At 37.6% G+C, this 13,921-nt stretch overlaps 1 protein-coding gene across 3 annotated transcripts in view; it reads left to right on the forward strand.

Moving 5' to 3' along the window:
• CFAP20DC (CFAP20 domain containing) overlaps nt 1-13,921 on the forward strand; it is a 92,078-nt gene that overhangs the window by 63,417 nt on the left and 14,740 nt on the right. For all 3 annotated transcript variants that reach the window (XM_075433050.1, XM_075433049.1, XM_075433051.1), the window contains 2 exons: nt 1,419-1,622; nt 7,505-7,566. In XM_075433050.1, the coding sequence (XP_075289165.1) occupies nt 1,419-1,622; nt 7,505-7,566 (266 nt within the window). The remainder of the gene's footprint in view (nt 1-1,418; nt 1,623-7,504; nt 7,567-13,921) is intronic.

Below are 13,921 nucleotides of genomic sequence, written 5' to 3' on the forward strand. Positions count from 1 at the left end.
ATACTCATGAGTGTTTTTAAAAGCAAATGTTGTGTTTGTGTGATGTCATAGCCTGAAGGTATTGAACGTTGCTGTACGATTTCTCTTACTAAAATAAAGCTGCAGTTCAAGTTTTCCTGTCTCAGGTGTGACCGATTCATGATTACAATCCACATAGAAGACTTAGATATGTGCCTTGTATACATAGTACGAAAGTGGAGGAGGTTGTAGTAATAATTCCAGTGTAATACTTCAGTGTGTCTTCTGGTGGTAAGGTAAGTTTTGTACCCCCGAAAGCACATTGAAATATTACACACTGGATTTCATAGCAGGGAAAGCTAGCAGTGTTCATATCCCTAGCCCTGCTAACTTGTTTGTGTTGTTGAGGTTTTCAGTTACCCTGTGCCTCCCCACAGCAAAACAGACTGCGAGACTGCCCCTTCTGCCAGCAACATGATAAACTGCTGGTCTAAAAGCCCCCTTCTTTGGGATACTGTTGCATAGTGCCTTGCAGCCTGCTGGCCACATGCCAGTGATCTAAGGCCTCTGAAGTCCTGGTCACTACTTGGATTGACTTTTCAAGCAGAAATGCTTTGTAATTCCATTCAGAACCACAACTGGAGGCCTCAAGTGTTAGACCTGTTCCTTTGTGAAACAGCAATGTATGTGGATCCTCTAAAAAAGGGAAAGTTTTTTTAAAGAAGGAGTTCTTTACACAAAGATGATGCCACAGCAGGTTGGGTGAACTTAAACAATCTGATCATGAGGGTTTCTGTAAGGCATAAGTACAAACTGCAAAATAGTTAATACATGTTTTTTGCTTTTGGCCTGTGGATCAAGTTTGATATAACAGTTAGAGTTACATTAACAGTTCAAGTGATGAGTATAAAGAAAAATGAAAATACAGTGATGTTTATTGTAAAATGTATATGCTAGCAGGTTACCAAAATAACTTTTAAAATTTAGTGCTGATGTGTAGCTTTCCAGAGAAATTTTATGCTGGGCTTGACAAATAACTAAATGTTATGTTGATGGTGTTTATGATACTACGATAACTCTGTGATTGAGTTTATTTCAAGATTTGCATTTAATGCTTAAGCAATTTTAGCTGCTGGATTTTTGAACTTCTGAAAGCCTGCTTTTATCTTCTGTTTTCAATTGCAGTGTAGCAGCAGCTTCACAGACTCCCTGGATCCAAACTGCAGTCCGTAACAGTGTTTGTGTTCTTCTTCCTTCCTGTAATTATGTGTAAATATGCTTGATCTTCATAGTTGAACAGTAACCCGTTAACTAATCTTTTCTAGTAAACATTTTGTTTCTCTCTTAGTATTGTAGCTTGTTGAAGATTCCCCAAGTGATTCTCCAAGGTACCTGTTTCAGTCATATATTCTGGTCCATGATCCTGTCTATATTGTTGACTTTTCCATTTTGTTTCACAGGAGTATGATTGGAAAAATTACCAGTCAAATAGACTGAGTTCATCTGAACTTCAGATGCTGGCTAGCATGAAGAGACAACAAAATGAAGAATTAAGAGATACTGCGATCGCACACGGGCTGAGCGCATCACAGGTAGACAACTGCAATGTTAGCATAAGTACAAGCAGTGATGATACAGCAACCTGGACCTCTTGTTTCCCACCAGTAAGTCTAAACCCACAGTATTTTCTCCATGTAGTTTCTATCAATTCTGAGACTTGGGGGGCCTTGAATATTAAAATTTCTTGGAGTAGCTTTGAAATTTAAGGTATCATTACCGAACTTTTTTAGAACTTATCACATAAAACACGCAGTGAAAACACATGGACTTCCAGCAGGTTCTGTAGTACCACCATGGACAAAGAGCAAATCTATTATATATATTCCTTCCTAGAATCCTGGATAATCATGTAGGCTGTACAGCTTGTCACAATAGTGGCTGACAACCTGCAGGTGTGTGATACAGCGCTTAAAAATAGTTCTAAAATGAATGAAACCCAGATATACCAGTCAGCAACTGCATTACAGTGTGAGTAATGGAAGATAATTGCTTCTTACAATGATAAAGTCTCATTACTGATACCTAACTGTTTAAGGGACTGAAGCAGAACAGCAGCAAAAAGCTGCAGTAGTTCTGAGCACTTGGTATGTGATCCTTCCGTATTTTATAACTTGTATCCTTATTTGTCCTGGTACAAAATCACACACAGCTGCGCTACGTGACAGAATACAGTTATAAGAAGCAGAGGAGTATTTGTTACACTCCACCAAAGACTACTGAACGTATGAAATCACAGGATAAGATTTCAGCAACTATATAAAGGTACTTGCAGGAGCTGCTGTAAAACTAGAAATCCTCATACTCCATTTATATCTCAGCAACATAGTTCTTATTTTATTATAGGTGAAACAATAACAAACAATGAGTGTGGCTTAAGTAAAGCACACAACACAACTCTCAGAGGCAGATCCAACGTTAGAAGAGTAAACACTGCTGTGTTGCCCCAGTATAAACTGTTGTAGAGTAAATGCACTAAAATGTTAGGTGCACGTTACCTCCAGGGATCTATATGGCCCAAATAGAGGCCGCTTGTAGTAATCTTCCATAGTGAATGATCAACACAGCATTGGAAGTTTGTGGTACACTGGTAAATGAGGGTTTCAAATGAGAAAAGATGTATTAATACAAGTGGGTAATTGTATAAATAAGAGCTTGGCTTACAGAGTAATATTTTGCAGGATGTTAGAGAAACATTAGTTGGTTTTAAACGTTTGAGATACATCAACATTACACATTTAGTTGATTTCATTATATTTCCAATGAGTTTTCTCAGTTCTCACTAAATAGACTCAAACATGGTGTAAATCTCTAAGACTGGACAAATGGAACTCAATTAAATAAGGAGAATAGCAGTCTTATTAATTTTTAAGAAGTTGAATTATAAGGAAATTGATAAGAATATTTAGACGTGTCAGGTTTGGTTAATACAAATTAGATGACTAGAACAAAATGAACTTTTAAAGTAAAATGTACTGCTCCCGGATTCAGTGAAGCACAATGTGGTTGCAAAGACAGTTCTTTGATCTTACTGCCTTGATCAGCTTCTCTAGGTTCACACTAGTAGCATCAGTCTAACAAGTGTTTAGCTATAATAGGTTAGTCATTTAAATTGTAATTTAATGTAGCTGTAGTTTTTCTAGTCCTTTGTGGCCATCTTTCTCTACATAAATCAAGTGTAAAAAGCAACATATTTGTCTTTGAGAGAGAAGTTTTTCAAATTTTATTCAGTTGACCAAAGTGTTGGTGCGTCTTACACATACAGCCTTGTCAGGTTTCTCCTCTGCGTTTTGCAAGATGGGCATTGAGTTTTAAGATTTAATGGCAAGAACCTCGTTTACAGGAAGAGTTAATTTAGAAAGCAGACCTAATCTGTCTCAGATAAGGACCAAACACTTAGTTACAACAGAGACTGCTGAAATTCAGGTTCCATGGTCTTCCCTACCCATATACCTCTGCCTTTATGCAAAGGGACTCTCTGTACCAGTACAATGTCAGTTAGTCCATAGTATCTGTTGATTCATTTCATATTTTCCTTTGAGATAGTTGTCACAGCACTAGCTATTCATAGATATGGTACAAGATTTTGGAGTATGGACTTGCATGTTTGAGACTGCTTGATATAGAAATCATAGAATCATAGAAAGTTTTGGGTTGGAAGGGAGCCCTAGAGGTCATCTAGTCCAACCCCCCCGCAGTGAGCAGGGACACCACTAACTAGATCAGGTTGCTCAGAGCCCTGTCCAACCTGGTCTTGAATGTTTCCAGGGATGGGGCCTCCACTACCTCTCTGGGCAACCCGTTCCAGTGTTTCACCACCCTCATTGTAAAGAATTTCTTCCTTATATCCAGCCTAAACCTACCCTGTTTTAGTTTAAAACCATTACCCCTCGTCCTGTCACTACTGTCTCTACTAAAAAGATTGTCCCCATTTTTCCTATAGGCTCCCTTTAAGTACTAGAAGGCTGCTGTAAGGTCTCCCTGGAGCCTTTGCTTCTCCAGGCTCAGCAGCCCCAATTCTCTCAGTGTTTCCTTACAGCAGAGGTGTTCCAGCCCTCAAATCATTTTTGTGGCCTCCTTTGGCCCCGCTCCAACAGGTCCATGTCTGTCCTGTGCTGAGGGCTCCAGAGCTGGACACAGGACTCCAGGTGGGGTCTCAGCAGAGTGGAGCAGAGGGACAGAATCCCCTCCCTCACCCTGCTGCCCACGCTGCTGGGGATGCAGCCCAGGGTGCGGCTGGCCTTCTGGGCTGCAAGCACACATGGGTGGCTCATGTCCAGCTTTTCATCCACCAGCACCCCAAGTCCTTCTTGGCAGGGCTGCTCTCAATCCCTGCATCCCCCAGCCTGAGTAAAGTCATCGTTTCTTCAGCTTCCAGTTTTCACCAAGAAGTGTTCCTTATATGTATGTTTATTCCTTATATATTATGTTAAATATATATTTGTAGAATAAAAGCAAATTTGTTTTTGTGTCACTGATCTTTAGTACCACCATTGTTTGAGTAAAGAGAATTTACAAATGAGCAATCCTTCCAAAATCAGATATACAAACTGCAGAAAAGTTTATATATATATCAGTAGCCATCTTCCAGTTATGTAGGCAAATTATTTTAGCAGTGCAATATATAGAAAAGATATAGAAATAATCCTCATATTACAGTTTGAGCAATTAAGGACAGCTTGAAATTCTTATCATGATTAAACTTTAATGCTTACGTGTGTTTCCAGGTTGTATCTTTCTGATTATTTAGATCAGTAGTATCTATTGCTTTCTCTTATGTTCGTCAAAGATAAGGAGTATTTTTATTCCAATTTTTCATTCATTTTATACAACATTTTTGTCCCTTAGTAGGATCTATGGCAACAGCACCACCAGAAGGCAGCTTTTTGTGTATCTTTCATTTTGAAATACCTATGATGTTTTGCAAGGCAGGGGAGGATATAGTCGTGTTAAATAGTGAACTTTTATCTCAAAGTAGTATTTTATATATAGACACATTTTTGGTGAGTGTATTTTTTTCATCACTTGCCACTGTTAGTCTGATTTCCAAATTCATTGAAAATTCTCGTGTTACTGACTAATGAATCTAAGAAACCCTTCTGAATGTAAAGGCACATAGATCAGTCGTATTGCTAAGTTGTAGTTAGAACAGATGTCCTTAAATAACTATAAAACAGGTATACTAAAACTGTATTTTATATCTTACGATGGTTTACCAAGAACTGAATATATGCTGTCAGGAGAAATCTGAGATATAAGTGGTTTAGCAGCTGCTGTAAACTATGAGAGCCAAAAAGGAATAAAATAGCTTTGAATATTATACATCACCCAGCATAGCTATCAGTTATAGAAATGAAAAACTTCTATTTTAAAATGGATTTACTTCGAAGGAGAATTGTAAACCCGTGTAAAATGTGTGTGGGGCACAGTTCCAAATCAATAATATGTATGTGTAGAACTAAGTATTTCAAAAGACTTTATTTGACCATGTCTTACCTGAATGTTTTCTTAAATCTTAAAGTCTATGAAATTCTATGTTAGCATTGCAGCAATATGAAAGACACAGTTCTATATATTGCAGAGTATAATGTGAAGTTTATACCCACGCATATACACATTATCCAAGAAAATTTGCAAAGCTTACAAAATATTTCTGCTTAAATGCCTTGCTTTAGTCTAGAGATTCAGTAAGACCATCCTGCCCTGTCAGGAATTGGCCCATTTAGCTTCTTGGGTAGCTGTTTCCACACTTCAGACACCACTTCAGATACAACACAAACATTCTGGAGAAAGATCACATATAAGAAAATTCCGGATATCTGATTGCATATGGTCCCTGATTCTCAGTCAGGAATGCAAAGGAGAAGGAAGATTCTCCTAGATTGCTTATTGATATATCCTAGGAGCTTGTAGTGGTATAATGCTCCATTAGCAGACTCCAAAATATGCTCACCACTAAGACCTGTCTTTTGAGTAAGGAGTACCTAGAGAGAAAGAAAAATTACTTGTTCACAAGCAACTTCCTAAATATAAATTCAGTCACATAGGCCTTGATCTGCAAAATATCTGAGAGGGTACTTCCAGGTTCTTCTGGCCTCCTTTGTGATGATTCAGAAAAGAAAGCCATTTAATACAGAAATGGTCTGGCAGAACTGAAGTCTGACAGACAAGAGGAGTGATATTTAATCCCAGAATTATTCCAACAGAGAGCTCACTTTGACAACCCCTGGAGGGATCTGTTCACATCAAGTCAAATTGCAAAACAGAGGCAGACTATTCTTTACTATGAAATGAGACTAAAAATTATTTAGACAGATATTCTGGTTCATAGACTGACTAATTCACTTTCTGTCTCATCCTCAGTCTTCCACTAGCCATCATTTGGGAATTGCACTATCCACCACCAGGCAGTGACTCATATTTGGCAGTAATTAGGATGTTATTCATCCTGAACATACATTTTACAACATCCCTCCCCACTTCCTGAAACCATGAGAACATTCTCATTTTTATATTGATTTCTGTCAAAAAAGCAATTGCTTTCATAATTCTTAGTATTTATTTTTAGCATTTCATGTACTAAATTGTCGAAGTATTGTTAATGTATGCTTGTGTTTTCACTTCTTTTGCATTTGCTTCAGTGATTTGTTTCGAACTGCTTTTGAGGTGTGTGATAATGGCAGGGGAGGTCTCTTCTGGAAGCACTACATATATACTGAGGGAAAATATACTTCTGAATTTTAGAAATCTTGAATTTTTGCACCAGTTTATGAATATTGATCTTTCTGGCAAATTACTGCTTTTAATGCCATAAACCAAATGTAGTTTGAAACCTTTGGGGCACATTCTTACAATGACTCAGTAAGATTTGAGGACTCTGGAATATTATCGTTTTTTGTGTAAATATTCATACAGTCCACCGTTATCTATTCATGAACAGCTTAATTCAGATTTCAAATTGGCAGTGCCATAGAGAATCATATGTGCTTCAGCAAACTTCACTTGGCACTGCTAAGATTACTGTTAATGGTGCTTCTCAGTGGAGAGGAGCCATACTTGCCCGCTGTATTAGCTCTGGCTCAGTGTTGTCTGGTCTTGAGAGGGGTTGTTCTGTACAAATCCAACTGAGAGTTCCTGCACCGTACTTCCTATACACGTGCAGTCCAAACTTTTCTGTCAGACAAGACTTTGCCACCCTTCCCTCTCTGAAGTTTCCTGACTGTCCCAACACTCTCACAGGCAGTGAAGAAATGACCATGTGGTCAACTCCTGTGTATTTTCACCTAGACAAAAATCATCTGTTAAGTTGTACTTTTGGCCAGTTAGGATCTGAATACCCGTTTTAAATTTCATAGATAAAAGACTGTAAAATTCTAATACCAGAAGCTGAAAAGGGGTATGTTCATAAAAGATCTTTTACATACTTCTATACATTCTGAAAGAATATTTGCAAAGTTACTTTCTCACTATTATTTTTTGTTTTCCATAGCCCATCAGTCAGGAGCATCACTATCAGGAAGAAATGAGCCCGCTTTCCCGTTCCAACCCACGGTAAGATTCCATTTATAGCCCTGGCAGTAAGGATTCAGTTAGAGCGTTCTGAATATTAAATGTGACATTCTTTGATTTAATCTTAAATCTCTTTTCAATTTCAACCTCCTCTCAGAGGGCTTTACTATTGCTCATTTTAGTTGTTGTCTGCAGTATGTCTGCGTTGCCCTGGAACACAGAACTGAATTCTGCATGTTTTGGGTGTACCACTGTGTATTTAAAGTAACTGACATAGGCCTTGCTTCTGTATCTGCTTTGATGCGTGATTCAGCAAATCTTCCTCATCTGACATACACTCTCACCTATTTCTTTCTCCCTCTCTCCCTCTCTGCTTTGAAGGCTTAGAACTAGAATTCTGTACGTGACTGTAGGTGTCAGAGAATCCATTTGTTACAACAGATTTTAATGTTACTTATTTCAACAGTTTTTTTCAATAGATAGCCCCCTCAGGAGAGGTGTTACAGCACTGGGGGATAGTTCAAAGGGATCCTGTCTACAACATATTTTGGCTGTCAGTTTTCTAGTTTGGTCTGTTTTGTTTGGAATCAGCAACAAAATCCCTGTGACTTTCATATAAGGTGAGATGAAGACAAGGGGAGAGGGCGGCTAGGGAAAATTATCAAACTGAAACAATTAAAATGAATTGTCCAGTTTCAGAACTGCCTTGTACCTGTGAAACCCTAACATCACTTTGTCAGGTTTTTTAACAGCGTGAACAAGAGGTGTATTTATTTTAAAAAGTAGTCCTATTTCACTTTCACTTGGGGTCATTAATGTGGATTTCGCTTGTCCAAGTTTTAACTGGACGATGTATATGTGTTGAGAGGGATAGGAGGAGAGGACATTTCAAACAGAACTTCTTTAGCTTTTATCAACAGTCTGAAATGTTTTATGATAGTGCACTGCCAGTCAGTTTTGCAGGATAATATGTATTTCTCCTCACACAGATGTTTTCAGTCACTTGTCTCACTTGCCCTCCACATTTTAATGGATTTAAAGTCTTCTTGTTAGATTTTATGAAGTGAAAGCTATGAAACTTGCTGTGCAAGTTCAACCAGATGCATCAGTTACTGCAACGTGCAGCCATATGTTTGCTAGTGCACACAATGTATTACTGGAGTGAAAGTATAATCCTAGATTCTTGTTCCCTTTCACCTGTGAATCAAAGTGCCTATGTTGGTCTAGAAAACCTCTCTGCCTTGGCTGCTGGTTGTCAAAGGGACTGTCTCTGTCCTCATGAATTGTTACAGTGGATTAAGTGGACAGAGACACTTCACCGTAGTCCACAGAGTAAGGTACCAGGTACCTTGTGACTGACACTTTGGACTCTATTCCTGAATCAATTTCATAATTCTCATGGCACTAGAATTGCCTATATTTTGGTTCATGCTACGTTGTTTCTCTTTTTTGTCCATACATTGGTTGAGACAGGTTTTATTAAGTTATTTTTATGCATGTGCCAAAGCAATTTTGTATTCGGTACATTTTATGTACTGAAAAACAGAATAAACACCATTATCTGTAAAAGCATTTCATCATAGCAAGTTAATACAATCAACAATGAAAACTTGTGTTTCCATATAATAAAATTTAAAACAAAATAGTATAAATTACAACTTAGTTCTTACGCTATTTTAATCCAGTACCCACAGTAGACTTAAATTTCTCTAGAAATCATTTTCGAGAAATGCAGGCAAAGTATTCGTGAAATACCTGACTCACTAGTGCCTCATAAATTCAGTAGCCCTTGTGAACTGCCAGAAAAGCATTACTGGGCTCTAAATACAGAAGATGACAAAATTATGAGGTCAGTTTGCATCATGATATAAAAACTGGAGGTGGTGTGACTTGAATACTGTTATTCACATCATTACCTTTCATTTATAACGGAAAACTCTGTAATGCTTTTCACAGAGGATGTGTACCTAAATGTGAGGGAGATAAAATTAATGGTAATTCTATAACTTAGTTCCTAAACTGTTTTTAAAGCAAATTTTAACAAGTAACACATGAGCAACTGGAAAATGTCTAAATCTTTGTAAGCCTGCTGTAGCTATGTTGGGGAACACACAGAATATTTGGAAAGTTGATACATCCTATGTAGATGAGTGGGTATAAATGCCATGGTATGAAAACAGTTATGTGGTGCACTTACTGAAGCAACAAATAGTTTGTTGTAAAGAGTGATAAAGAATTTGACAGGTCTCAACTAACTTTAAAAAGCATAGCAGTGATATTTTCTGGGAAATGAAAAGAGAGCAATGTGGAAGCTATTGTCCAGTAAATGTAGCTTCTGTCCATAATAAGATAAAAGAACAAGCCAGGAAAGAAAGCACCTGTGAAGGTAATGGAAATGCAGTCAATAAAAAGACCTAGCTAGACTCATTTTCCATTGGTACCACTGGGTAAAGGTCATAAATCTGCCAAGAATATTGCTGCTGCAATACAAATCACCTGCGCATCATGCTGCTTTGCAAGGCGTAGAACCAGTTAATGAAAGGAGACAGCCTGACTGCAGAGGCTACGGAGCCAGATGCGCAAGATGTGCGGTGTTTCAAGCCTTAGCTATGCAGTGCCCACTGACTGATGTGCTGTATGGTCCTAGCTGAACTCCAGAATTGCTCTCTTCTCTCCAAATAGGAAGCTGTATCTATCTGTGCTGCTTTTTACGCCAGTGCAGGGACTGGAAATTGCTATGTATACTGCATCTACTTCGTAAGCATTTGTCCTCCAAAATGTTTGTGTGGTGTAGAAGGTTTGGAAGTTTCATTAAAGGAAATGCTGAAGAAAATAAATATTCTAGAGGACTTTCAGCCATACTGAACTCAAAAATGTAGAGCTGCTTTCTTAAAAAAAATCACTTGAGCCTAGCTTTATGAATAGGTTTTCTGAACTTCTACAGATGCTTTCCAGAAAATTTATTTCTGTTAAAAGCTGATTTTTCTGTCTTTGAGGGAGGGTTTTTTTAGAAGTTGAAACATATCTTTATAAACATTATCTCACTGGATTTGCTCTTGGCATCCTACCCAAGTCTTCCTGAGCTACCAAATAAAATTTGTTCATCTGAAGTTCAAACAGTGGTTCCCCAGAAACCACACTGAAATAGGACACAAATATTTCAGCATTTCATTGGATATCCTTTCACAAGAAGTATATTTTACTTAAATAATTTCATACAAAATATGCACAGTCAAATTTAGGTTTTACCCAGACATTGAACTCTACATGTTAAGAATAGTGTATTTCTGTAGTGAATTGTAGGCACAGAGATCTGATGATACTAAATGCCTGCCTGGTTTGGACTACAGCTGAGAATATAAGATCTGCACATAAAACACAGGCATCGTTTTATGAGAAAGTCTATTGCTCAGTGGTCTCAAACTAAAAATGAGTGATCAAACTGGTTTTCATTCACAAATGAAAATAGTTATTAAACTGAAGTTTAATTTCTTGTCCCTGTTAGTGGCTGGCAGGTTTCATATGTTAACAGCTCTAAAATCAACAACCTTCCCAAACTACTGTATATATGTGGGGCTGACAGCTTTTCCAAGGGTGGTTGGAACCTGCAGAAGTCAATTAGCGTATCAGTCAATGATAATGATCTTTTGGAGTATCGTCTGTGCCTCTGCTGTGAGCTTGGTCAGGGTTACCTGCACAGAATTGCCAGGAATAAATAGAACTGTGCTCCCTTATTAGCTCCACTGCTATCTCCTCTGCGCTGCTGGAAGCTCAGGCTTGCCAGGCTGGTTGGCGAAAGTGTGTGTGTGCATCAGTATATAGTGTACCCTACCCATTCAGCCCTGTGAGTTGGAGTTCGCCCCACCTGAGGGATGATCATGGCCTGATGTGGGGACAGGAGGGGAGTCTTAAGCCTCCTTGCTGATACTGAGAGTCCATCTGTAGCTGGTGATGTAGATTGTCAGCCCCAAAATTCTAGCAAGAATCTGAAGTAGCGATGAGATGTCATTTTGTCAGGCTTCCATCTACCTTTTCCCGTGTCTTTTTCTTCTCCATGACCCTCTGCATCCCTGGAGATTATTATGTCCGTAAGTTTTGCTATGAAAAGTGAGTGTCACAGTTGCTCTGAAGTGGTAGGATTCGGGACCATCATCAAGCCAGGCCAGTAGCTAGATTTATCTGCTCTGTACATACAAGTCAGTTGCTTCTTCAATGGGATTTTTTGTGTTTAAATTAGATTCTGTCAGTGGGTTTGTTGTGAAAAAAAAAAAAAAAGAAAACTCTTAAAACTAAGGAGCACACAAGGTCCCTAACATTTTAAGGAAAATCAATAATATTATTGTGTTTACTAAAATAGCTAAATGGAAATATAATGCAATTCAGGCCAGCATTTTGTCTAGAATTATGTTTTATCTATAGAAAGTGTCACTACTGTACTGTGGTTTAAGTCCTTTGTAGCTTTGCCACATGTGGATGTGATACAAAGTTCCTTATATCTATAATTGGCTGACAAGGGCCCGCAGTCCTTGACAAATGATTAATAGTCACTGACCTCACTTCACATGGGACTGATACGGGCTGACTAAAGCAAGCTGTCTTGTCATTGTAGCCTACATGTGTTACATTAGACTGATCAGGATGTCATCATTCTTCTTTCCTGTACAATCAAAAAACAAAACCAACCCAAACAAAGCTAATAACATGTTCTTTTTTCTTGGTAATCGCTCCAATTATGATAAATGTGACAGATTTGAGATGTATAATCACAAAATAAGTGCTTCATTGACATGGAGATTAACAAGTTGAGGAGGATAATACCTAAAATTTTCAAAAAAAGTTGTAGGTTTTATCTTAAGAAAAAAAAAGCAGAAGTCACATCCTTAATTACTACTTTATTGAACAATCTGATTTTCTTATTTTTGTAATGACATGCATGCACAGTAGTTCAGATAGTGAATCATTAAATGGATAAACATGTTCCTTTAAATACATTTTTAACTTCTTTTCAAACTTGATTATTGGTAAAATTCTGGTGTATTAGTTAAATATAATGAACATGTCTTTTTATACATAACTCTGACCACTCTGCTGATTTTTAGGAAGTAAATTATTTCTTTCACCTTCTTCAAAAGTTTCTGCTAGAGAAGTCTTTTTTTAGAACCTATTTTTGCCGTAAATATTGCCATTATCACAGCACCTGAAATTTGCATAATATATCAATGATTCCAGCACAAAAACACATCTACTGCAAACTCTCAAGTATTAAATGTATGTTCAGCTTTGACACTACAATTCAAGTACTCTCACGCGTCCCCGGTGAAAACTATACATTCCAATAGCTGATGCATGTGTTATTATACCATTGAGAGATTCTGTAAGATTAAACTCACCTATGAAATGGTGCAGTAAAAGAAGCATTGTAGCTATAACATTTATTTGCACTACACCAGAACTTCTCCAATATGCATGCTGTGAAATTCAGACACAAAAGGTCTTTGTCTCCTCTATTTCCAAGCAAAGGCTTAAACAGCAGAACACCCTAAAGTTAAGATGCACATGTAAAGATTGAGTTTTGCAAACAAAGAAGCCCATTTATTTTTATGATTTGTTACAAGATCAAAGTCATGCAACTCTATTACTTCTGCAAAACAGACAGCATTACATTATGAAGTATTATAAAATTACACAACAGTTGTCAAAAGAAGTGAACAAGAACAATGTATCACAAAATGTACTTTGGTTTTTCATTGCACTTATTCAGTTACTTTACTCATCCACAAAATAGAGTAATTTGCAATAGGTCTTCCAGTCGTTAATCTGAATTAGCAAAGTTCTGCTGCATTTGTCAGGCTATAATATGCATGAAAAAGAACATGACAAAAGAAGAAAATGGCACAGGAAAGGTCTAATTGAAAAGGTTAATTTTTTTAATCATGATGGTAAAAAGCTTAGCTGCAGATAGGTTGTTGAGAACCAAGTGGCTAACACATAGAAGCTTGTTAAAATAATCCAAAAATGGCTTTGCCTTGCATGGGAATCTGAGAATGTGAAAACGTGGCAGCATATGCACCAAGGGTTTGAATATAAAAATGGCAAATGCTTTTAAACATGCCATTGCATCTGCGTGAATATAAGGTAGTTTATCTCTTTCTTTTTTTTTTTTTTTTTGTAGCTTGAGAACTTACTGAGAATATTTTTTTTTATTGGTTCCACCCTTTTTCTGAATGTGCCTGGGCAATTCAAACAGAGTTGTCTGACCGTGCTTGTATGTAGAGATGGAGAATACGCAGTAAAAGATTTTGTATGCCTCTAAGATCTCTTAGATTGAAAGGAAGAGACAAGTGTTTTCTTGTTACAAGTCCAGGATTCCCTGTTCATGGAGTGTTACAATCTCTCC

The sequence above is a fragment of the Opisthocomus hoazin genome, chromosome 11 (assembly GCF_030867145.1).
Source record: "Opisthocomus hoazin isolate bOpiHoa1 chromosome 11, bOpiHoa1.hap1, whole genome shotgun sequence".
Taxonomy (NCBI): Eukaryota; Metazoa; Chordata; class Aves; order Opisthocomiformes; family Opisthocomidae; genus Opisthocomus; species Opisthocomus hoazin.